At 37.1% G+C, this 27,725-nt stretch overlaps 1 protein-coding gene across 9 annotated transcripts in view; it reads right to left on the bottom strand.

Annotated features, from left to right (window-relative positions):
* SBF2 (SET binding factor 2) overlaps positions 1-27,725 on the bottom strand; it is a 519,305-nt gene that overhangs the window by 161,388 nt on the left and 330,192 nt on the right. For 4 of the 9 annotated variants that reach the window (XM_073018389.1, XM_073018410.1, XM_073018417.1 and 1 more), the window contains one exon: positions 14,415-14,501. The exons of the other annotated variants lie outside the window; for them this stretch is intronic. In XM_073018389.1, the coding sequence (XP_072874490.1) occupies positions 14,415-14,501 (87 nt within the window). The remainder of the gene's footprint in view (positions 1-14,414; positions 14,502-27,725) is intronic. 9 annotated transcript variants of the gene reach the window in all.

The raw sequence follows: 27,725 nt of genomic DNA, 5'->3' as shown, positions 1-27,725 counted from the left end.
GTAATTTAATATCTTCTAGTAGCCTAATTTAAAATAGTAAAAGGAAACAGGTAAAATTAAATAGAATAATATATTTTATCTAATCAAACACATCTAAAATATGATAGTTCAACTTAAAATTAATATAAAAATCACTAATGATACATATATATTTTTTAGATGGAGTTTTGCTCTAGTTGCCCAGGCTGGAGTGCAATGGCGCGATCTTGGTTCACCGTGACCTCCACCTCCCGGGTTCAAGTGATTCTCCTGCCTCAGCCTCCCAAGTAGCTGGGATTACAGGCATGTGCCACCAAGCCCGGCTAATTTTGTACTTTTAGTAGAGATGGAGTTTCTCCATGTTGGTCAGGCTGGTCTCAAACTCCAACCTCAGGTGATCCGCCTGCCTGGGCCTCCCAAAGTGCTGGGATTACAGGCGTGAGCCGTCACGCCCGGCCACTAATCAGATATTTTATACTCCTTTACTAGACTAAGTCCTCAAAATCCAATGTGTATGTCACACTAACAGCACATCTCAGTTTGAACTAGACACATTTCACTAGTCGAATCTAGTTCCACATGTGTCATATGAAGATTTTGGACTACATTAGACTACAATACCCTTAAAATATAGGTCTCATAGTCCTGAAGTTGTAGAAAGTGTGATCTTCTATCTCTTTTCTTCCCACAACTGCCATTTCCTTAGGCTTTTGGCTGCTATTTTTGGAATACTGTTTAGAAAATTATGGCAGGGGACATCAAATCAGGGCACTGAACTTGTTATAGGGCAACTAGAAAATGTCAGTCTCCCCAGGCTAAAAAAAAAAAGAGGTTTGGAACCATGTAATAACATCTTTTCCATGAAATTAGTTATAGAAAAAAGAGAGAACAGTTTGAACTTCAAAGGGTATCAAAGTCAGACAGCCTCAAAGACTGATATGTGGATGTTTCCTCTTTGACTTTGTTATGAAACCGGGCTGTCTCCATTGCAGACTATCTGTATTCTGGCTTAAGTTGTACTTATAAAAGTGTTTTAGTCTCCTTGGTTTTTTTCCCTTTTCATATTGAACTTTGGTCATTTCCACACTGCATAAGTAGAAAAATATTTGGGGTAGACTGTATTTGATTTTCCTGTAGCTATTAGAAACTTGCAAACCTTTTTCTCACTGGTGACAATTCAAAATTGAAGTTTAGCCTTAAGAATAAAAAAAAAATTGTCTTTTTTTTTTTCCTTTTAACAAACTATCATTGGAACGACTGAAAATCTTAAGTAGGGAAAAAACAAAAGGATGGCCCCTACTTGAAATTTCATAATGCTACACCTATCAAAATTCATATATTAGAACACACATTCTTTTCTTAGACCATACACTGGACCATAAAACATCTCCCAATGAATTTAAAAGCATGTTATCTGATCACGATAGAAGTTAGCAAGCATTAAGAGAAAAACCTCTGAAAGATCCACACAAAGATTATAATATAAACTAGATAACATAATTCTAAATAACCTAAGGGTTCAAAGAAGAAATCAAAAGGGAAATGAGAAAATATTTAAAAATGAATAAAAATGAAAATATATCATATAAAAATTTGTTGGCTGCTAATAAGGCGGTATTTAGTGAGAAATTTATAGCACTAAATACTTGTGTTAGAAAAGAAGAAAAGTTTCATATCAATCACTTTAGCATCTACTTTAAGAAAATGGACAAAGAGCTAATTAAATATAAAGCAGAAGAAAGGAAATAAAAGTTCGTGTAGAAACCAATAACAGAAAACATAAAAACAACAGAGAGAAAATCGATGAAACCCAAAACTGGTTCTCTGAGAAATTTAATAAAACATATAACTCTCTAGCTTGACTGAAAAGGATAAAAAAGGGAGACCACAAATTATTGCCATGAGGAATGTGAGAGATGACATTACTCTAGCTTCTATAGATATTAAAAAAGACAATAAAGAACTAGGATGAACATGTTATATCCATACATTGGACAATTTTGACAAAATGAACAAATTCCTTTTAAGATACCAATTGCTAAAGACCTCTTACAAAATAACCCTAATACATTACAACTATAAAATAATTGAACTTGAAGTTAAAAATCTTCTCATAAAGAAAAATCTAGGCCTGGATGGCTTTATTTGTGAATTCCGCCAAATAAGGAAGCAATAATACCAATTCTAGACAAACTCTACTGGAAAATCGAGCTGGAGTATATACTTCCCAATTCATTTTACGAGGCCAGCAATACCCTGCTACCAAAACTAGACACAGAAATTAGCAAATCAAATCCAACAAGTTAAACTGGATGCAGTATTACACGCCTATAGTTCCAGCTATTTGGGAGGCCAAAGCAAGAGGATCACTGGAGCCAGTCTGGGCAAGATAGCAAGTCCTCTGTCTCTAATAAAATAAAAACTTAAATAAAAAAATAAAAAATACATCATGATCAAGTGGAATGGAAAGATGGTTTCACATTAGAAAATCAACCAATGTAATTCACTCTGTTAAAAAACTGAAGAGAAAAACTATTTGATCACCTTAAAAGATACAGAAAAAAAAATCTGACAAAATACCATAAAAATTATTTGATTCCTCCATATCCTAGGAATCAAAGGACACTTCCAAAAACAGTTAAGAGAGTATCTACAAAAAACTCTACAGCTAGTGTCTGCACTTAAATCTATACTATTTTTCACAAAAGTGCAAAGCCAATTCGGTGAGGAAACAAATGATGCAACAACTATATACCTGTTTGTAAAAGAAATGAACTTGGTCCTACACCTTGTACCAAATTAAAAAGATAAACTAGAAACAGCTGAGACCTAAATACGACACCTAAACATTTAGCATTTTTAGAAGAAAATAGGAGAAAATTTTTGTCACTTTGGGTTTAGAGAGGACTTCTTAGATATGATACCAAGTGCATATCTATCCATAAAGAAAAAATTGATAAACTGGACTTTATCAAAATAAAAAGATTCTGATCTTTAAAAGACACTGTTCAGAGAATAAAAACATAAGACAATATCCGAAAGTAATTGAAAATGATATATTTGAGAAAGGACTTGTATTCAGAATAAAAATTTTTCCAAACTCGGTAATAAGAAAACAAAAAACCCAACTTAAAAAGGGCAAAATAATTGAACAGATACATCAACAAAGATATATAGATGGTAAATAAGTATAAATCAAGATGTCCAATATCAGTCATTAGGAAAGTGCAAATTAAAACCACATAAGACACCACTATAGGATGGCTTCAAATCAAAAGACTGACTACAGGAAGTGTTGGAGAGGGTGTGGAAATACTGGAACTTTCATATACTCATTTTGGGAATGTAAAATGATACAGCCGCTTGAAACACAGCTTAGACATTTCTTAAAAAGTTAAAAGTACACATACTATAGGGTACAGCCAATACACTCCTGTGATTCTAAACAAGATAAATGAACACATTATATCCATCAAAGACTTATGTATGAATGTTCACAGCAGTTTTACTTGTACCAGGCCCCAACTGGAAATGAATCAAATATTCATTAACATGAGAATGCATAAGCAAAAGTAACTGAGGTATTTGCATTGTTGCAAGCTGCCGTTTGATACTGGAATACATTCTTAAATAAATGTGGTTATGTTTTATACATCTCTTTAATGGGCATTTCTCACTTTATTTTTCTTTTGTTAATGACTTATTACTTGGTGTTCATTTTACGTTTACTTTAGACTATGAAAATGATGTTAGATAAAAATTAAATTGGAGCAATTTTCTTGTTCGAGTTCAAAATGGGTCATAAAGCAGCGGAGATAATTTGCAACATCAACAACGCATTTGGCCCAGGAACTGCTAATGAATGTACAGTGCAGTGGTGGCTCAAGAAGTTTTGCAAAGGAGCCATCAGAAGTTGACAACAACCAATTGGGAACAATCATTGAAGCTCATCTTTTACAACTACACGAGAAGTTGCCGAAGAGCTCACCATTGACCATTCTATGGTCATATGGCATTTGAAGCAAACTGGAAAGGTGAAAAAGCTAGATAAATGGATGCCTCATGAGCTGAGCCAAAAACAAAAACAAACAAATAAAAAACCTCATTGTTTTGAAGTGTCATCTCCTCTTACTCTATGCGACAAGAAAACATTTCTCAATCAGATTGTGATGCACCACGAAAAGTGGATTTTATATGACAACCAGTGATGACCAGCTCAGTGCTTGGACCGAGAAGCAGCTCCAAAGCGCTTCCCAAAGCCAAGCCTGTAGTAAAAAAAGGTCATGGTCACTGTTTGGTGCTCTGCTGTCAGTCTGATCCACCACAGCTTTCTGAATCCTGGCGAAAGCAATATATCTCAGAAGTATAGTTGGCAAATCGATGAGATAAACCGAAAACTGCAAGGCCTGCAGCTGGCACTGGTCTACAGAAAGGGCCCAATTCTTCTCCATGACAATGTATGTCACACAACCAATGCTTCAAAAGTTGAACAAATTGGGCTACAAAGTGCTGCCTCATCCACCATATGCACCTAACCCCTTGTCAAATGACTACCACTTCAAGCATCTCAACAACTTTTTGCAGGGAAAATGCTTCCACAACCAGCAGCATGCAGAAAATGCTTTCCAAAAGACCACTGAATCTTGAAGCACAGATATTTATACTATAGGAATAAAGAAACTTATTTCTTTTGGCAAAAATATGTTGATTGTAATGGTTCCTAGTGTGATTAATAAAGATGTGTTTTCATTGTTCAGCTCCCATGGACACAGGGAGGGGAACAACACTTACTGGGGCCTGTTGGGGGATGGTGGGGGTGGGAGAGCATTACGGAAAAGAGCTGATGCATGCTGGGCTTAGTATCTAGGTGATAGGTTGATAGGCACAGCAAACCACCATGGCACACATTTACCTATGTAACAAACCTGCACATACTGTACATGTACCCCAGAAATTAATTTAAAAAGTTTCAAAAAAAGTAAAAACAGGTGAAAAAAATGTGTTTGAGACTAGCTATAATGATGTAAAATTCATGGTTCAAAACTGCATTTACTTTTGTACCAACCTAATATTTATACAATATATAACAGTACTATTCACCATTAAAAAGGAATGAACTATTGATGCATACTACATACATCAAAACAATGACATTGAGTAAATGAAGCTAGACCAAAAAAATTACATATTTGATTCCATTACATAAAATTTAGAAAATGCAACCTAATTTATAGTGTCAGAGAAAAGATCAGCAGTTACCTGGGAATGGGTATAGAGGCAGGGTGTTGAGAAGAGGAGAGAGTACCCTTTGTGTCCCTTTTCTTGTGCAAGAGAGTACAAGAAACTTTTGGGGATAATGAATTTGTTCATTATGTTGATTGTTGTGATAGTTCCTTTTTTTTTTTTTTTTTTTTTTTTTTTTTTTTTTTTTTTTTTGAGACGCAGTCTTGCTCTGTGGCCCAGGCTGGAGTGCCGTGGTGCGATCTCAGCTCACTGCAAGCTCCGCCTCCTGGGTTCACGCCGTTCTCCTGCCTCAGCCTCCCGAATAGCTGGGACTACAGGTGCCCACCATCAGGCCGAGTGAATCTTTTGTATTTTAAGTAGAGATGGGGTTTCAGTGTGTTAACCAGGATGGTCTTGATCTCCTGACCTTGTGATCCTCCCGCCTTGGCCTCCCAAAGGTCTGGGATAACAGGCTTGAGCCACTGTGCCTGGCCTGTTGTGATAGTTTCAAATAACATGTTAAAAAGTTATTAACCTGGGGAGATTCGTTCCAAGATGGCCGAATAGGAACAGCTCTGGTCTGCAGCTCCCAGGGTGATCGACACAGAAGACGGGTGATTTCTGCATTTCCAACTGAGGTACCTGGTTCATCTCATTGGGACTGGTTCGTCAGGGGGTGTAGCCCATGGAAGGTGAGCCAAAGCAGGGTGGGGCGTTGCCTCATCTGGGAAGCGCAAGGGGTCAGGGGATTTCCCTTTCCTAGCCAAGAAAAGACGTGACAGACTGTACCTGGAAAAACAGGACACTCTCACCCAAATACTGTGCTCTTTCCAAGGTCTTAGCAACTGGCAGACAAGGAGACTCTCTCCCATGCCTGGCTTGGAGGGTCCCACATCCATGGAGCCTTGCTCACTGCAAGCTAGCGCAGCAGTCTGAGATTGAACTGTGAGGTGGCAGCCTGGCTGGGGGAGGGGCGTCCACCACTGCTGAGGCTTGAGTAGGTAAACAAAGTGACCAGGAAGCATGAACTGGGCAGAGCCCACCGCAGCTCAGCAAGGTGGAGCTCTACAGACTCCAGTTCTGTGGGCAGGACATAGCTGAAAAAAAGGCAACAGACAGCTTCTGCAGACTTAAATGTCCCTGTTTGACAGCTCTGAAGAGAGCAGTGGTTCTCCCAGAATGGCGGCTGAGCTCTGAGAATGGACAGACTACCTTCTCAAGTGGGTCCCTGACCCCCATGTAGTCTAACTGGGAGATACCTCCCAGTAGGGATCAACAGACACCTGATATAGGGGGGTGCCCCTCTAGGATGAAGCTTTCAGAGGAAGGATCAGGCAGCAGTATCTGCTGTTCTGCAGCCTCCACTGGTGATACCCAGGCCAACAGGGTCTGGAGTGAACCTCAAGCAAACTCTAACACAACTGCAGCTGAGGGACCTGACTGTTAGAAGGAAAACTAACAAACAGAAAGGAATAGCACCAACATCAACAAAAAGGACATTCACACCAAAACCCCACCTGGAGTTCACCAACACTGAAGACAAAAGGTAGATAAAACCACAAAGATGGGGAGAAACCACAGCAGAAAAGCTGAAAATTCTAAAAATCAGGGTGCTTCTTCTCTTCCAAACGATCACAGCTCCTTGCCAGCAATGGAACAAAGCTGGATGGAGAATGACTTTGACGAGTTGACAGAAGTAGGCTTCAGAAGGTCAGTAATAAACTCCTCCGAGCTAAAGAAGCATGTTCAAACTCAAGCTAAAAATCTTGAAAAAAGGTTAGACAAATGACTAACTAGAATGAACAGTATAGAGAAGACCTTAAATGACCTGATGGAGCTGAAAACCATGGCACAAGAACTTCATAACGCATGCACAAGCTTCAATAGCTGACTCGATCAAGTGGAAGAAAGGGTATCAGTGATTGAAGATGAAATGAATGAAATGAAGCGAGAAGACAAGCTTAGAGAAAAAAGAGTAAAAAGAAATGAATAAAGCCTCCAAAGAAATACGGGACTAGGTGAAAAGAACACATCTACGTTTGACAGGTGTACCTGAAAGTGATGGGGAGAATGGAACCAAGTTAGAAAACACTCTTCAGGATATTATCCAGGAGAACTTCCCTAACATAGCAAGGCAGGCCAACATTCAAACTCAGGAAATACAGAGAACACCACAAAGATACTCCTTGAGAAGAGCAACCCCAAGACACATAATTGTCAGATTCACTGAGGTTGAAATGAAGGAAAAAATGTTACGGGCAGCCAGAGAGAAAGGTCGGGTTACCTACAAAGGGAAGCCCATCAGAGTAACAGTGGATCTCTTGGCAGAAACCCTACAAACCAGAAGAGAGTGGGGGCCAATATTCAACATTCTTAAAGAAAAGAATTTTCAACCCAGAATTTTATATCCAGCCAAACTAAGCTTCATAAGTGAAGGAGAAATAAAATCCTTTACAGACAAGCAAATGCTGAGAGATTTTGTCACCACTAGGCTTGCCTTACAAGAGCTCCTGATGGAAGTACTAAACATGGAAAGAAACAACCAGTATCAGCCACTGCAAAAACATGCCAAATTGTAAAGACCATCGATGCCATGAAGAAACTGCATCAACTAACGAGCAAAATAACCAGCTAGTATCATGACAGGATCAAATTCACACATAACAATATTAACCTTAAATGTAAACGGGCTAAATGCCCCAATTAAAAGACACAGACTGGCAAACTGAATACAGTCAAGACCCATCAGTGTGCTCTATTCAGGAGACCCATCTCACATGAAGGCTCAAAATAAAGGGATGGAGGAAGATCTACCAAGCAAATGGAAAGAAAAAAAAAAAAAAAGCAGGGGTTGCAATCCTAGTCTCTGATAAAACAGACTTTAAACTCACAAAGATCAAGAGAGACACAGAAGGCCATTACACAATGGTAAAGGGATCAATTCAACAAGAAGAGCTAACTATCCTAAATATATATGCATTCATTACAGAAGCAGCCAGATTCATAAAGCAAGTCTTTAGAGACCTACAAAAAGACTTAGACTCCCACACAATAACAATGGGAGACTGTAAAACCCCACTGTCAATATTAGACAGATCAATGAGACAGAAGGTTAACAAGGATATCCAGGGCTTGAACTCAGCTCTGGACCAAGTGGACCTAATGGACATCTGCAGAACTCTCCACCCCAAATCAACAGAATATACATTCTTCTCAGGACCACATCACACTTATTCTAAAATTGACTACAAAGTTGGAAGTAAAGCATGCCTCAGCAAATGTAAAAGAACAGAAATCACAACAAACTGTTTCTCAGACCACAGTGCAATCAAATTAGAATTCAGGATTAAGAAACTCACTCAAAACCATATAACTACATGGAAACTGAACAACCTGCTCCTGAATGACTACTGGGTAAATAACGAAATGAAGGCAGAAATAAAGATGTTCTATGAAACCAATGAGAACAAAAAGACACAATGTACCAGAATCTCTGGGACACATTTAAAGCAGTGTGTAGAAGGAAATTTATAGCACTAAATGCCCACAAGAGAAAGCAGGAAAGATCTAAAATCAACACCCTAATATCACAATTAAGAGAACTAGAGAAGCAAGAGCAAACAAATTCAAAAGCTAGCAGAAGGCAAGAAATAACTAAGATCAGAGCAGAACTGAAAGAGACAGAGACACAAAAAAACCTTTCAAAAAAATCAATGAATCCAGGGGCTGGTTTTTTGAAAAGATCAACAAAATTGATAAAATGACAAAAACCACATGATTATCTCAATAGATGCAGAAAAGGACTTTGAAAAAATTCAACAGCCCTTCATGCTAAAAACTCTCAATAAACTAGGTATTGATAGAACGTACCTCAAAATAGTAAGAGCTATTTATGACAAACCCACAGCCAATATCATACTGAATGAGCAAAAACTGGAAGCATTCCCTTTGAAAACTAGCACAAGACAAGGATGCCCTCTCTCACCACTCCTATTCAACTTAGTGTTGGAAGTTCTGGCCAGGGCAATCAGGCAAGAGAAAGAAATAAAGGGTATTCAATTAGGAAAAGAGGAAGTCAAATTGTCCCTGTTTGCAGATGACATGATTATATATTTAGAAAACCCCATCTTCTCAGCCCAAAATCTCCTTAAGCTGATAAGCAACATCAGCAAATTCTTAGGATACAAAATCAATGTGCAAAAATCACAAGCATTCCTATACACCAATAACAGACAAACGGAGAGCCAAATCATGAGTGAACTCCCATTCACAATTGCTACAAAGAAAATAAAATACCTAGGAATACAACTTACAAGGGATGTGAAGGACCTCTTCAAGGAGAACTACAAACCACTGCTTGACGACATAAAAGAGGACACAAACAAATGGAAAAGCATTCCATGTTCATGGATAGGAAGAATCAATATTGTGAAAATGGCCATACTGACCAAGATAATTTATAGATTCAATGCCATCCCCATCAAGCTACCAATGACTTTCTTCACAGAATTGGAAAAAACTACTTTAAAGTTCATATGGAACCAAAAAAAGAGCCTGCAATGTGAAGACAATTCTAAGCAAAAAGAAGAAAGCTGGAGGCATCATGGTACCTGACTTCAAATTATACTACAAGGCTACAGTAACCAAAACAGCATGGTACTGGTATCAAAACAAATATATAGACCAACAGAACAGAACAGAGGCCTCAGAAATAACACCACACATCTACAACCATCTGATCTTTGACAAACTTGAAAAAAACAAGAAATGGGGAAAGGATTTCCTATTTAATAAATGGTGCTGGGAAAACTGGCTAGCCATATGTAGAAAGTTGAAACTGGACCCCTTCCTTACACCTTATTAGAAATTAATTCAAGGTGGACTAAAGACTTAAATGTTAGACCTAAAACCATAAAAACCCTAGAAAAAAACCTAGGCAATACCATTCAGGACATAGGCGTTGGTAAGGACTTTACGACTAAAACACCAAAAGCAATGTAACAAAAGCCAAAATAGACAAATGGTATCTAATTAAATGAAAGAGTTTCTGCATGGGAAAAGAAACCACCATCAGAGTGAACAGGCAACCTACAGAATGGGAGAAAATTTTTGCAATCTACCCATCTAACAAAGGGCTGGTATCTAGAATCTACAAAGAACTTAAACAAATTTACAAGAAAAAAACCAAATAACCCCATCAACAAGTGGGCAAAGGATATGAATAGATACTTCCGAAAAGAAGACATTTATGCAGCCAACAGACACATGAAAAAATGCTCATCATCATTGGTCTTCAGAGAAATGCAAATCCAAACCACAATGAGATACCATCTCACACCAGTTAGAATGGCAATCATTAAAAAGTCAGGAAACAACAGATGCTGGAGAGGAAGTGGAGAAATAGGAATGCTTTTACACTGTTGGTGGGAGTGTAAATGAGTTCAACCATTGTGGAAGATAGTGTGGCGATTCCTCAAGGATCTAGAACTAGAAACACCCTTTGACCCAGCAATCCCATTATTGGGTATGACCCAAAAGATTCCAAATCATGCTGCTACAAAGACACAGGCACACATATGTTTATTGCGGCACTATTCACAATAGCAAAGACTTGGAATCAACCTAAATGTCCATCAATGATAGACTGAATTAAGAAAATGTGGCACATATACACCATGGAATACTATGCAGTCATAAAAAAGGATGAGTTAATGTCCTTTGCAGGGACATGGATGAGGCTGGAAACCATCTTCTCAGCAAACTATCACAAAGACAGAAAACCAAACACTGCATGTTCTCACTCATAGGTGGGAATTGAACAATGAGAACACCTGGCCACAGGGCGGGGAACATCACACAATGGGGCCTGTCGGGGAGTGGGGGGTTGGGGCAGGGACAGCATTAGGAGAAATACCTAACGCAAATGACGAGTTGAGAGGTGCAGCAAACCAACATGGCACAAGACAGCAAGAACTCCTTTACTCCCTTGAGGATTAACTCAGTTATAAAAGAGTAGCATTAATTCCTGTCAATGATCTAATAATCATCTCTTAAAGGTCCCACCTCACAACACCAACACATCAGGGGTCAAATTTCTAACACATGAATTCTGAGGAACACACTCAAAGTCTAGCAAGGGCCAACATCTGAATAGTATAAATCCCAGAAGAGCAACATGAGAAAAAGAAGGAAGATGAAATTGCCCGGAATTTAAGGACAAAAGCTTCCAGATTAAAAGGGCTTGTCACATATTCAGCACAATATATGCAAATACCCCAATGACATCAGCAGACATCACTATAACAATTCAGAAGACTGGGGTCAAAGGGAAGATCCTACAGGCTTCCACAGAGAAAAGACAAAGTTTTGTGGGAAGCGTAAAGGAATGCAATCATGGGTCAGTGTAAAAAATTTATCAATTTCATCTATTAAATCAGGACATTAAGGAAGAGGAAAACATTATAATGAGTGCTGAAAAGCAACTGAAAAATATTTATCAACCAATACAAATAACAAGTAAAATGGGAACAGAAGAAAACTAGTTCAAGATAATAATTATTTACTAAAGCCAAATAAAAAATAATTATCCCAAATAACAAAACACCATTTTGATTAGGATTAAGAGAGTGATAATTTTTATCAGATTTTTATTTAACTATGTTGTGGAGGTTCTGGCAAATATAATACGACAAGAAAATGATATAAATAAATTGTATAAAAACGGGCAAAAAAGACACAAAACTTTCTTTTGAACTGGTATTATTGCATGCCTAGAAAGCCCAAGACACTCTAATAGAAAACTGAAATTAATAAGAAAATTTGGTAAAATGGATAGATAATAAATATGTAAAAGCAATAGATTTGATTTACTATAGCAAAAAACAACTGAAAATGGAAATTTAAAAAATGCTTCACTCACAACATCAGTATAAACTATAACATGCTAAAGAATACATCTAATAAAGCAAAAAACTTGTAAGAAAACTTTAAAAGCTTACTGAAAGGCACAAACAAAAAGTGAAAACTGGATGTTATTAGATGGGAAGACTTACAAGTTTAAGAAAATATTACATTTTCAAAATTAACATATAAATAGAAAGCAATTCCAAATGGTTTGCACTCTCAATTCCAGTGGATTTTTTTTCAGGGAACAGAACAGTATTGTCTTAATGTTTTCATTAAATAATCAATGCCCAGGAATGGCTTAAAAAGTACAAAAGAAATCAATGTAGGATAATTTGCTTTTGGAACATAATGTTATTTTGGAATCAAATAAATATGGTATTTGTTTAGAAATAAATATCCATAGATTAGAATAACAATCCAGAAATAAATCCCAGTATGTATAAAACTCCAATATATGACAAATATTATAGTTCAATTCCGTAGGAAAATGTCAAATTATTTAATAAATTTTGCCAGAATAACTGGCCATTCTTTCAGAAGAAAATAAACTGGGTATTTCTAATATAATATACAGTTATAAATTCCAGCTGCAATAAGAACCTTGCAAGAAATTCAGACAACATATATATCTTGATGAAGAAAATGTTCTAAACAGACTGAAAATATGGAGGCTATTTTAAAAAAGGCTAGCCAAAATGAGCAAGTATAATTAAAAGTTTTTCTATGGCAAAAGTTAAAATACAAAGTCAATAGATAAATAATGTATTTGGGAAAAAATTGTAAAGGGTAATATCTAAACTAAACAAAGTGCTCTTATAAAATGGCAAGAAAAAGTTAACCCAAAAGAAAAAAAGGCAAAAAATATGCATAAGCAAGTCAAAGAAAAATAGAAAGGCCAAACAAGCACTCTTCGCTTCATTTCATTTCATTTTACTTTATTTTATTTTACTTTTTGAGACAGAGTCTCGCACTGTCGCCCAGGCTGGAGTGCAGTGGCATGATCTCGGCTCACTGCAACCTCTGCCTCCTAAGTTCAAGCAACTCTCCTGCCTCAGCCTCCCAAGTAGCTGGGATTATAGGTGCCCACCACCATGTCTGGCTAATTTTTTTATATTTTAAGTGGAGACAGGGTTTCACCATCTTGGCCAGGCTGGTCTTGAACTCCTGACCTTGTGATCCGCCCGCCTCGGCCTCCCAAAGTGCTGGGATTACAGGCGTGAGCCACTGCACCCGGCCTAAACACGCATTTAAAATAATGCTCAAATTCAATTAATACTCCAGGGACTACAAATCAAAGTAAAAATAACATAAGTTAGTTGACTGATTCCTGCATCCATTCACTCAACAAATATTTACTGAAACTTTTCATGGGCTAGGCCCTATTTTAGGTGCTGGGGATCAGAAGCAAACCAAACAAGTTCTTTATATGTACTTCTACCATCTTTTTTGCCTATATAGCAAACAATATTTACAAGAGCAACTGAACCGATTGTTGGTAAGGATGTGGGAAAGGAGATACTCTGAAAAACTGCTGGTGGTGATATGAAACCTAGCCTTCTGGACAGCAACCTGCCAATACTTATTAACTACAGGTACCAGTAAATAAAGACATATGTACAAGGATGTTTGTATATATGGGCAACAGAGCAAGACTCCATCTCAAAAAAAAAAAAAAAAGTGCATACTATGCTAAAGGATAGAAATGTTGGTGGTGCAGCCAGTCTAATACCAAAGTCTGAGCAGCTGTGTGTACTCAACAGGAGCACATATACCATTAGTAAGCAATTGTAGTTATTTTTAAATGAAATAAAAATATTACTATTTTTGAAAAAATTTAAGTGTATATTTTTTCCCACATGGCTATTAAGTTGTAGGAATATAATACATATTACTTGGCCTGAAAGATTTACTAAATGAAGCTGTTATGTATTCGGTTTGGCCCAGGGAGCACCAAGAAAATACTGCTGAGATACTAAGGACTCATTGTGAACTCAGAAAATTTGGGAACCTCTTAAACCTGCAACCAAAGAAGTAAAAAATAACAGAACAAGTGAAAAACTTAGATGAATGGAAATAATAAAGATAGAAAAGAAATTAATTAGACAGAAAGCAAACATACAAAGGCAAAGCGTTTATAGACTAATGAAATGGACAAAACTAATTTTAACAAAGAAAAAAGTCACTAATCAATAGAAATGTTCTTAGGAAATAATTACCAAATGAACTCAAGAAAAGTTGAAAATCAGAATAGACTATAATTAGAAATTAAAAATATTCTCCCAAAGGCTGGATGTGGTGGCTCATACCTGTAATCCCAGCACTTTGGGAGGCCAAGGTGGGAGGGCTGCTTGAGAATTCAAAACCAGCCTGGACAACAAAGCGAGATCCTGTCTCTACAAAAAAATTAAAAAATATTTCAGCTGTGCATGGTGGCGTATGCCTGTGGTCCCAGCCACTGTGCCCAGCCCATACAATGTTATGAAAGACATTCAAGATCTAGATGTACAATACCATGTTTAGAGATAGGAAGACTTGCAAAAATGTCAATTCTTCCTACATTAATCTATGGATTCAACGTAATTTTAATTCAAGTTCTAATAGAGGTTCTCACGGAAGTAACTAAGGTTATTCTAAAATGATATGGAAACACAAGGGGAAAGAATATGCAAGATATTTCTTAGGAAGATACAGCATGGGGGCTTGCCCCGGCAGGTATTAAAATTTATTATAAAACTTTAATTAAGACTATGTGATGGGCAACATGGTGAAATCCTGTCTGTACTAAAAATACAAAAAATTAGCCAGGCATTGTGGCGTGCACCTGTAGACCCAGCTACCAGGGAGGTTGATGTGGGAGGATCACCTGAGCCCAGGAGGCAGAGGCTACATTTGGCCATGATCACATCATTGCACTCCAGCCTGGGTGACAGAGTAAGAGAGTAAGACTCTGGAAAGAAAGAAAGACAAGAAAGTCAAGAAAGTCAAGAAAGTCAAGACAGAAAGAGAGAAAGACAGAAAGACAGAAAGACAGAAAGACAGAAAGAAAGAAAGAAAGAAAGAAAGAAAGAAAGAAAGAAAGAAAAGAGAGAGAGAAAGAAAGAGAGAGAGAAAAAGAGAGAGAAAAGAAAGAAAGAAAGAAAGAAAGAAAGAAAGAAAGAAAGAAAGAAAGAAAGAAAGAAAGAAAGAAAGAAAAAGAAAAAGATTGTGATGCTCTTACATAAATAGGCAAATGAATGAACTGAATAGAAATCCTGAACTGAGTCACACATTTATAGAAGTCTGATGTATAAAAAAGGGGTCATTGCAAATCAGTGGTGAAAAGACACAGTATGAAATAAATTGTTCTGGGACAACTGGTTATTCATTTGCAAAAAATTAACTGGATCTCTACCTTACACAATTCACAAAAATCAATTTCAGACAGATTAAGGACTTAAATAGGAAAGGTAAAATAACTAAACATTTTAAAAGAGTATGAGAATATTTTTATGGCCTCATGATAGTGAAGGATTTCTTACACAAGACACAAGAAGTGTCAAAACATCGAGGAAATGATTAATGAAGTTGATGACATTAAAATTACAAACATATTTGCCAAAAGACATCAGAAAGAGAAAAGACAACCACAAACCAGGAAGAAATACCAGCTACATATATAAGTATCAAAGGACTGGTATTCAGAACATACTAAAACTCCCATAAATCAATGAGAAAAAAACAAACAATGCAAAAGAAAAAAGGGCAAAAGCAGCAAAGGCATTTCCTTACATAGAAAACATGCAAAGCCAATGAACATGAAAAATTGTTCCATTTATTAGTCATCAAGGAAATGCAAATGATAATCACAATGATATGTCCTTTTATAATCACTAGACTCGTAGAATTTAAGAATCCAGAATTTTTAACACTAAAAGTTGGCAAGGATGTGAGGCAATAGCAACTCTCATATATTGCTGTCAGAGTATAAATTTGTAATACCATTTTGGAAAATAATTTGTTATAATCAAACACAGCTGAAGTTGCACATACTCTTGACTCTGATTTCATTCCTATGTAGTTATCCAAGAGAACCTCTTGCACAAGGGCATCAGGAGACATCTATTAGGAATGGTCATTACAACACTGTGTTTAGTTATAACACCGTTTTCATTGCCAGGGCAATGCAATAACAGTAGTAGAATGGACTTAAACATCAGAGCAAATAAATAAGCCATAACTACATGAATCAACATGTATGAATATTATAAGCAGTTGCTCAATGAACACTTATTTTATCAGTGAATAAAGAGGATGATTCCAATCACAAGAAGGTCAAAATCAGGCAAAACTAAACTGAATTATATTTTAAGAGTACATCCTTATTGGGTGAAACTGTGGGAAAAAGCAAAGAAATGATTAAACCAAATTCATGACAGTGGTTCTAAAGGAGAGGAAGAATGAAGGCAGGTGCAGTGCAGCTTTGAGGACTTCAATGCCCATCTTCTATTTCTTAAACTGGGTGTTGGGTACACAGATATATTTTGTTATTATTCTTTAAACAAAACATATATTAATAAATACTATGTATTTCATTTCATAGGTCATACAATGACTACTAGAAAACAATGCCAAGTTGAGATGCAGAATGGGTAGTGATTAGCAAGGTTTACACACTAGTGTTTCACTAGCACATACTGGCATTACATGTATAACCCAAATTTCTGCTTCAGCAAAAACACAAATTACTACATATTATGGATATTCTCAAATAGCCAAACACATAGAATATTAAATTTTCACAAAAGAGTGAAATACCTAGGAATACAGATAACCTGGGAGGTGAAAAAAATCTCTGCAATGAGAATTATAAAATACTGCTCAAAGAAATCAGAGAGCTGACAGAAATAAATGGAAAAAACAGTCCATGTTTAAGGATTAGAAGAATCGATATCATTAAAATGGCCTTACTGCCCAAAGCAATTTATAGATTCAATGCTATTCCTATCAAACTACCAATGTTATTTTTCACAGAATTAGAAAAAATCCTAAAATTCACGTGGGGCCAGGAGTGGGAGCTCATGCCTGTAATCGCACCACTTTGGAAAGCTGATGCAGGAGGAATGCTTGAGGCCAGGAGTTTGAGACCAACTTGGGCAACAAAGTGAGACCCTGTCTCTACAAAAAAAAAAAAAAAAAAAAATTAGCCAAGTGTGGTGGCACATGCTTGTGGTTCCAGCTACATGGGAGGCTGAAGCAGGAGGATCACTTGAGCCCAGGAGGTTGAGGATGCAGTGGGCCATGCTTGCACCACTGCACTCCAGCCTGAGTGACAGTGCCAAGATTCTGTCTCAAAAAAATAAAATTCATATGGGACCAAAAAAAGCCCAAACAGCCAAAGCAAACAAAGTCAGGGGCATCACACTACCCAACACAAAGCTATGGTAACCAAAACCAGGATGGTACTAGTACAAAAACAGACACACAGGCCAATGGGACAGGTTAGAGAAATAAATAAATAAATAAATAAAGCCACACATCTACAACCATCTGATCTTCAATAAAGTCGACAATAACAAGCAATGAAGAAAGGACTTCCTATTCAATAAACGGTGCTAGGATAACTGGTTAGCCATTTGCAGAAGATTGAAACTGGACCCCTTCCTTTCACTGTATGCAAAAATAAACTCAAAATGGATTAGTGACTTAAATGTCAGACCTAAAACTGTAAAAACTCTAGAAGAAAATCTAGGAAATACCATTCTGGACACAAGCCTTGGCAGAAGTTTCATGGTGAATTCTCCAAAAGCAATTGCAACAAAATAAAAAATAGACAAGTGGGATCTAAATAGTGAGCTTTGGCACAGCAAGAGAAACTATCTAAAGAGTAAACAGACAACCTAAAGAACGGAAAAGAAATATTTACAAACTATGCATCTGACAAAGATTTAATATCCAGAATCTAAAAGAGACTTAAACAAACCAACAAGCAAACCCAAATAACTCCATTAAAAAATGGGCAAAGGACATGAACAGACACTTCTCAAAAGAAGACATATACATGGCCAACAAATATATAAAAAATGTTTAACATCACTAATCATTAGAGAAATGCAAATCAAAACCACAATGAGATACCATCTCACATGAATCAGAATGGCTATTATTAAAAAGTAAAAAACAAACAAACAAACAAAAACAGATGTTGGTGAGGTTGTGGAGAAAAGGGAACGCTTATACATTGCTGGTGGGAATGTAAATGAGCTCAGCCACAGTAGAAAGCAGTATGGAGATTTCTCAAAGAACTTAAAACAGAACCACCATTCAACCCAGCAATTCCATTTCTGGGTATATACCCAAAGGAATATAAATCGCTCTACCAAAAAGACAAGTATGCCTGTATGTTCATTGCAGCACTGTTCACAATAGCAAAGACATGGAATCAACCTAGATGCCCATCAATGATTGACAACATGGATGGAGATGGAGGCCACTATCCATCCTAAGCAAATTAATGCAAGATCAGAAAGCCAAATACCACATGTTCTCACTTATAAGTGGTGGCTAAATGTTGAGTACACATGGACAGAAAGACGGGAACAACAGACACTGGGGCCTACTTGAGAAGAGAGGGTAAGAGCTGAAAAACTACCTATTAGGTCCTATCCTGATTACCTGGGTGACAAAAACACTTTTATACAAAATCTAGCAACACACAAGTTAACTACGTAACAAGTCTGCACATGCACTCCCTAAACCTCAAATAAAAGTTGGGGGAAAAAATGCCAAATCTACAACTGCTAACAGGCTATTATATTTCTTTTTTTTTTGAGACGGAGTTTCACTTTTGTTGCCCGCGCTGAAGTGCAGTGGTGCGATTTCGGCTCATGGCAAACTCCGCCTCCTGGGTTCAAGCGATTCTCTTGCTTCAGCCTCCCGAGGAGCTGGGATTACAGGCATGACCCACCATGCCTGGCTAATTTTGTATTTTTAGTAGAGATGGAGTTTCTCCATGTTGGTAAGGCTGGTCTTGAACTCCCGACCTCAGGTGATCCACCCGCCTCGGCCTCCCAAAGCGCTGGGATTACAGGCATGAGCCACTGTGTCCAGCCTATATTTATATTAAATGTCCCTTGTATAACAAACACTTAATACAATTTGATATAACTAGGTAAGATACTATTTTAAATTCCACTTGCAAAAGCAATTATCCAGAATATTTGGAAATTACTGTGGGTCTTTTCTATACACTTAGACAGATATAACTGGCATAAGTATAATAAAGACTTGCAGAAAATAAAGAGTGTTACTTAAGGAATTTCCTAACCTGTAACAGAAGTTGTTTTAGGAGAAATGAAACTTAAGGATTGGAATCTAGAATTAGTTATTTGATCTAATTAGATTCAAAAGCATTAATAAGTTTTTTGCCAGCGGTTAATGAGAAACTGGTAGTCCATGGTATGCAATGGCAAAACAATTCATGAAATAAATGATCACCTATGGACAACTATAATCAAGTGCCTATAGATAACCAAATAGTTACTGCCATAAAATATTTTAGTTGAAATAAGAACAATGGGGTTAGTCCATTGTTTTAAAGTGTGCTAGAGAATTTTGAAAAAGACCACAACGAGCTCAGGCTTTAGATTCCTATCACAAGTTTCAGGTAAGGGAACAGAGAAATGTCTATGACTGCTCTAAAAGATAAATCAAGTAAGATACAGAAGCTGCAGTGTTGAGATGTCTAAATATAATATACAAAGTCTAATCTTTTAGCTGACTCAGCTGAGACACACTGAGTTCACAACCTTACAGGTCTTTTAGGTTAAATTCGATACTGACGGGGAAGAAGAGTGTGGTGACTATGTACTGTCAATTTAACTAAGCTGGTACTACATTATCTCTAGTTCCTTTCTCTGTATGGTGCTGTTAGTGTCACTTCGTGATTGGAAGGTGGAAGCGAAGCGGCATCTACGCTTATGCTCAGAGGTCAATGTAGGGTCAGGTACTCTTGCAGCTTGCTCATACTGTCACTAATCAAAAAGATGCTCAACACCACTCCCATTAGGGAGATGCAAATCAAAACCACAATGTGATACCCAGTTCACATACATTAGGATGGCTACTACTGAAAAAAAAAAAAAAACAATCAAGCGTTGGTGAGGATGTGGAGAAACTGAAACCCCTGGGCTGGTGGGAATGTAAAATGATGCAGTTACTATGCAAAACAGTATGACAGTTAGTCAAAAAATTAAAAGGAGAATTACCATAAGATCCAGTAATTCTACTTTTGGCTATATACTCAGAATAACTGAAAGCAGGAGCTCGAAGAGATGTTTGCATACTCATGTTCATAGCAGCATTATTTACAATAAGCAAAAGGTGACAGCAACCCAAAGTGTCCACTGACAGATGAATGGGTAAACAAAACATGGTATATACATACAATGGAATATTATTTAGCCTTAAAAAGGAAGGCAATTCTGATACATGCTACAATATTATGCTAAATCAGCCAGTCACAAAAGAACAATGTATGATTTCATTAAGTACTCAGGGTAGCCAAATTCATAGAGACACAAAGTAGCATGGTGGTTGTCAGGATCTGGGGGCAGGAGGAAATGGGAGTTACCGTTTAATAGATAGGAAGTTTCAGTTTGGGAAGATGTCCGGAGCCGTGTGGCCCGGCCATAGCGATAATAACTGACGACTGATGCCTGAGCTCTATACATTTCCACTTTATGCCTCCTCCCTAGATTTACTTTCTTCCCTGTTCTGCTGTCTCATACGCCAGTACAAAATGGCGCTCTTCCGGGTTCTTCACCACCCATCTTCCCACGCCCAGGAAAATTACCAGCCGAAGGCGCAGGCGCAACATGACGTCCGACCGAAGAAACCGAAATCTACCTGGCCACGCCCATCGCAGGGCCACCGTCATCGCCCTGGCCCAACCTCCGCCCCTGCTGGTCTATATAAGGCATTACGCTGCCACCAATAAACGAGACTTGATCAGGATACTGTCTTGTCTCCATTTCTTGTGTCTCTTGTCCCCGCGAGTTCCCACTCCCTCTTCTAGGGTCCACATTGACGATCCCGCGGGACGGGACAGGAAGATGGAAAAAGTTCTGGAGATTTAAGGTGGTGACATTTGCACAACAATATAAATATATGTAATGCCACTAAGCTGTATACTTAAGAATGGTTAAAACAGTAAGTTTAATGTTATATACATTTAACCACAGTTTTTAAAAATCCAACTAGAGTTCATTGATTCTTTAAGCACTTCTGTACTTTTTGAAATAAAAAGATGTTCAAGCCCTGCTTATATTTTCCTTGCCCCACCCCTACTGCTAGCCATTTCTTCAGGGAATCCTAGTTCCTTTTAGTAGACTCATATTTAGAAACCAACATCTGGACACTAGATATGCTTATTGCCATAGGGTGTCTGTTGCCAGACTCTCAGAACAGAGCCAGGAAATACATATATGCATTCCTAACTCCTCCCCTCATATACACATAGATACACACCCACATTTTCCACCTGTATTTATTTCAGTATTTATTAAAAGGTAAGCATCATTAGCTTAAATTCATCCAAAACTGTATGATTCATTCTAGCTTTCTCCTTTTCCATATTTGAACTCACTTATCTATGTGTGAAAAACTTGGCTACCATTATCCTCAGTAGATTTACGTATTTGCTTTGTCTTCTGAGTATAAACAATACCCTGACTTCACTAGGCCACTTATACTACCTCATTTAAACTCAATGTTTGTAAGTATAAGGCCCAGCTACCATTTGGCTGCCATTACTTCTCTCTCTGAGCCTGTGGAATGGTGCCTGGACAAGGAAAGAAAGAAGGAAAGAAGGCAGGGAAGGAGAAAGGAAAGGTGGGAGAAAAGAAAGAATGGGAGGGGGAAGAGGAAAGGTAGAAAGCACAATTTCTAAAAAATTTTACTTTTTAGTTGTTTTTTGCTGATGAAAATAAATGCTATTGATTTTTATAGGCTAACCTTATATTTGAAAACCTAACTAAATCATCTTATTAGTAAAAATAGTTTGTGTTCTATCTGATACATTTTCTAGGTAGAGGATCAGAAATCTGATTTTCTATCTAAAAATAATGACAGCTACTGACACACTAATAATATTGTGAATAGTGTAATAGTAAGCATCTTTGTCTTGCTCTGATTTTAAAGGAATGCATATAAAGTTTCTTCATTAACTACAAGGCTTGCTGTTAGGTTTTACCAAACATGGAAGCTCTTTTCTAATAATAGCTTCTAAGAACTTTAAAATAAATAGGACTAAACTTTATTAAATGTCTTTTCTTAACTGACTGAGATAATCGTAATTCTTTTCCTTTAATCTATTAATGGGGTGCATTACACTGAAAGAATCCTAGGTTAAACTCCACTATATTATGCATTTTACTTTTTTAATGCACTACTAGATTAGATTAGCCAATATTTTTCTTAAGAGTTCTGCATTTACATTCGTAAGAAAAACGGGCTTTTTTGCCTTTCTTTATATTGTATCGATCTGATTTTGGAATCAGATTTACTCGAGATTCACGTTTTATTAAAAACATAATACTGACTGACAAAAGACATAAACAGAATGAAATATATAACACACCATTTACATAAATTAAAATACATGTGTACTAAACAACATACATTTTTCAAGGACACCTGCATAGAAAACAATACATTGAACACATTAAAATATCCACAATATATACATACTTCAAAACATCATGTTGCACATGATAAATATACAATTTTATCTGTCAATTAAAAAAGCACATTTAAACACTTGAGGGAGATTGGGAGCATGCTGATAAAAATAAACAAATAAATAAAAGAAGGAAGGGACCAAAGATGATAATGTGTTATGAACTGGAGAACCAGGAATGCTTCTCGTAAGCAGGGATTAAAAAAAAAAGGGTCCTGAGATCATGAAATTCAGAGGAGGAGACAGTTAGAGGGCACTTAGTCCAATCTCCCTGACAATGTAGAAATCCTTTACAGTTTTCCTGACAAATGACTATAAGAGCGTTTGATGGCACACTCTATGAGATGGGGATTGCATTTCTACAAAGCTGCTCATTTCACTGTTGAAAAGTTTCAAATGTTAGCTCTGATCTACCCCTTCCCAAACTTTCCAAATCAGAACATCTGATGATGAGGCCCAGAAATGAACATGAAAAGTTTTAAAAATGACTACTCCAGATAACAGGGCACTGATATTTCAACTCTAGGTATATATCAAATTTACTTGTGGGACATTAAAAAAATACAGATGTGTAAGCTTTAGCTATGGTAATTGTAACTTGGCAGTATGAACATTTGCACTTTAAATATATCAATGACACTACTGTCCACTGGCACAATATTGACCAGCTGTATGCAAACTTTAAGTTTTACTTTCAAGCTAGGTCATGAATTATCAACATATCCATCAACATTCTCTAACCTAGATATTACTTTACACAAAGACACAAAGGTGAATAGAGCTTGGCTTGGGTTGATGATTAGATTATAGCCAAGAAAGGGGCAAAAGCTACTGGCCTGTGAAGGGATAGAAACTCAGTATAGGGACTAAAATTCTAACCAGCTGAGGTAAGCAGCTACTTACAATACATTCATTTATTAATTCATCAAATTTTTAGTGAGAGACTACTCCATGCCAGACAAAACGGGAATACAGACGTCAACAGGCAATACCATTATATGTGGTAAGTGCTACTGCAGGATCATGGTGGATAGTATAGGGGAAGTACAAGAAGAAGTAGAGGCACAGAGTGGCTACCAATCCAGGCTTCATGGGCTGAGGAAGGCTTATAGGAAGAAATGACATCCAAGTTGAAATTAAAGGATGAGGAGGAGTAGGCCAAGGGAAAGGAAAGATTGAGGGAGCAGGGAGGAGAAAGGAGAGGGGGAAGAAACAGTGTTCCAAACAAAGGGAATAGATGTGTAAGGCCTGGGGTCTGACAGCAGTGAACGATGAGACTATAGATACAGGCAGGGGCCAAGATAAGATCAGAATTTGCTCTGAAGGCAAAGGATTTTAAATTGTGAAGTGACGAGATACAACTTGAAATATACGAGTATCACTTTGGTGAAATGGAGAACAATTATATTATAGAAATGGGTCAGGATGGAGGTAGGGTGATCAGTTAAGAAGTTGGTGCAGTAGCAGAATAATTTAGGAGATGAATTTAGGCTTGAGATTTGGAAGGCAGAAGCAAGAGACGGTAATGCAGATGAGTAAGATTGTATAGGGAGAATTTTAGACTGAGAGAAGATCTAAAGATAGATCTAAAGAGGCAAATGAAAATACCAGATTTTCATTTAGAATTCATCGCTTTAATTTACTAGTTGTGTGATTTCAAAAATGTACTTAATTTCTTTAAGTCTATTACCATGATTGTGGCTTACCCAGTTTCATGGACAAATAAAAGCTGAGATTATCTGAGGCAGTACAGAGTGATACAGGCACCCAAGAGGAAGAGGATAGTACAATTATAAATGCTGACTGAATGGTTCTTCTACAAGGAAAAATGGAAAATGAAAGCAGACTTGGGGGAACAATGGTGTGGAACAGCAACTGACTTTGTTTGATGTCCCTTCTGTTTAGGTTATTTCCTGAAAGGAGAAGTAAACCAAAGAATGACAAAAGAAAATAATGTCCACATGGATGAAACTTGTGAGTGACAGCTTCATTATAGTATGGCCTGGGAGAGCTGTTCTACTGAAAAACATCAATCTCCACATCTTTAATAAAGTGTTTTTCTCTTTGGCTGGTCACATTTCTCAGAGAACAGGTTTACAATCTCTTGCCTTGAGGGTGGGCTGCCAGAGTTCTGGAAGCTGAAGGTGGAAAGCCCACTGGCATTCTCAGTATTTGGCACTCATATAACCTCCTTGTTTACAGCAAGACAGAATTTCCCTCAACCAGACCTAGTATCTTCTGGGCCAATGACAGCCTTTCTCTCATAAAAATAAATACACAAACAAACAAACAAACATCTAATCTTTTGCCATGGTAAAGGAGAGGCAGCTGGCTGTTTATACTGAATTAAGAAAGGATCTGGGAGGGGGAATCCAACAGAATCTTAAGCAGCTTTCAACCAATCCTCTATTTTTATGTTTTAGCCCCACCTTGTCCTTCTGCTCCAAGAGATACATGATGCTACTAATTCCTGAGCCTTTTGGGGTTTTGTAAACTGGGCTACTTCAAGGCTCTTCCCGCTGCTACTTAGGAAAAGGCTTTCTTGGGTCTGCTAAGTAAAGATCACTCATCTATCAGCTTTCTAGTTTCTAAGATGTTGCTGTTGTCTCCTCTCCTGTTTTGCCTGTGGGTTTATGTATTTTTTTAAAGTGGTTTACTTTTGTTATAATGGGGTTTTGGGTGGTAGCAGAGATTAATGCACATATACAATCTGCTTACTTTAACCATAGGCTACTCCATCTACTGTTCTCATCTCTTCTCCAACCACATTTCTACACCATACTCACTAATATGGAAATATTCTTCAGTTTTCAAAACACAGGCTCTTTCCTGCATATCAAAACCACAATATGATACCACCCTATTCCTGCAAGAATGGCCATAATCAAAAAATAAAAAAATAACAGATGTTGGTGTGGATGTGGTGAACAGGGAACACTTCTACACTGCTGGTGGGAATGTAAACTAGTATAGAAAACAGTGTGGAGATTCCTTAGAGAAGTAAAAGTAGAACTACCATTTGATCCAGCAATGTATCTACCCAGAGGAAAAGAAGTCATACCAAAAAGATTCTTGCACATGCATGTTTTTAGCAGCACAATTTGCAATTGCAAAAATGCAGAGCCATCCCAAATGTCCATCAATCAATGAGTGGATAAAGAAACTGTGGCATATTGGGTTGGACGCGGTGGCTCATGCCTGTAATCCCAGCACTTTGGGAGGCCGAGGCAGGTGGATCACAAGGTCAGGAGTTCAAGACCAGCCTGGCCAAGATGGTGAAACCCCATTTGTACTAAAAATACAAAAATTAGCCGGATGTGGTGGCATGCGCCTGTAATCCCAGCTACTCGGGAGGCTGAGGCAGAGAACTGCTTAAACCTGGGAGGCAAAGGTTGTAGTGAGCCGAGATCACATCACTGCACTCCAGCCTGCGTGACAGAGCGAGATTCTGTCTCAAAAAAAAAAAAAAAAAAAAAAAAGAAAAAAGAAAAAAAAAAAGAAACCGTGGCTTATATATATGATGGAATACTACTCAGCCATAAAAAGGAATGAATTAATGGCATTCACAGCAACCTGGATGAGATTGGAGACTATTATTCTAATATTCTTTTTCCAGTGTTCCAGCTTGATGCAAAACTTTCAGGTTCAACCAGATGGCCAAGACTTATAGAGGCCACGGGTGTACTCACAAATATGATTGCCCCAACTGCTAACTGCTCAGGGCTTGGTTTTCTCTATTTGTCCTTTTCTTCAGAGTATAAGGAGGTATACATTAGAGATTTTCTTTTCTTCTTGGGAGACGCAATGTAACAAAATAATGGTTTATAATGGTAATTTTCTGAGATCTATTTCTATGTTAGTGAGAGGATTCCTTATAGTATATGCAATTTAACATGATGCTGGAAATAGAAGACTTCACTGGGTTTTCAAATTATAATTTATTCTCAAAAGATCTTAGCTAGGATCTAGACACATAAAAAGCTTTAACTATATATTTGACAAAGTAAAAAGTTAAGGCCATGATATTTTTGGAGAGATTTTTAGTAATCTCATTTTCAAAAAATACTAAAATATGATCAGTTCTTTGAAATGAAATGATATATAGGAATAGTCTATAACCTCTATGAAACAGTGCTGTAAAAAATTACACTGGCATTGAAATAACCTGATAAACAGCCTTTTGGCAGTACTCATGTTCCATTTAATTTTCTCTTGTGGACAGGAAAGACACAAGAATAACTTCTAGGTCATGAAAAGCAAAAATTACTAAAGTTTTTGAATCACTACCTAAAAATCAGTTCATTTAGTTAATGTTTCTTTCTTAAAACATCAACACAGATGTTTGGCCACTTTGCCTTGAAACTCTATGCTTTTGTAAAAATATGTTCAGAACGTCATGTCAAATCCCTGTTGATAAGCATGTTGTTGCATCAAGAATATAAATACTAACAAATCCCAAGTGGGTAACACATTAAACAAATAACACATTAAAGTAAGAACATCACATATAAGCCCATTCATAACTGGGAAGGGCCTTTATATAACATTCAACAACAGCATGTGCTTAATGAACCACAGGATCTCTTTTTATGTATATATGAAATAGTGAATTATAAAATATTAAGTGCCCCTCAATCCAAATGTACTTGGTTTTTTTCAAACAACTCCTGAGTAAATCAATTGTATTTGAAAGCTGCAAAAAAAACTCCATGTCTTTTTTGTTTCTAGAAATATGATTAGTCAAATGAAAAATATTTGTAGCCTAAGGGTATCTGCTATTCTGTAAATGCCATAATTGTAAATGCTAAAATTAAGTTTAGAGAAAGTCTTAAAAGTTAGTTCTTCAGCTAATAAACAGCACAGAAAGCACTAATAGCAAAAAGCTCCAAAATAGTTTTTGTAA

This window comes from Chlorocebus sabaeus, chromosome 1 (genome assembly GCF_047675955.1).
Source record: "Chlorocebus sabaeus isolate Y175 chromosome 1, mChlSab1.0.hap1, whole genome shotgun sequence".
Taxonomy (NCBI): Eukaryota; Metazoa; Chordata; class Mammalia; order Primates; family Cercopithecidae; genus Chlorocebus; species Chlorocebus sabaeus.
This window is presented reverse-complemented; position numbering and strand designations above follow the sequence as displayed.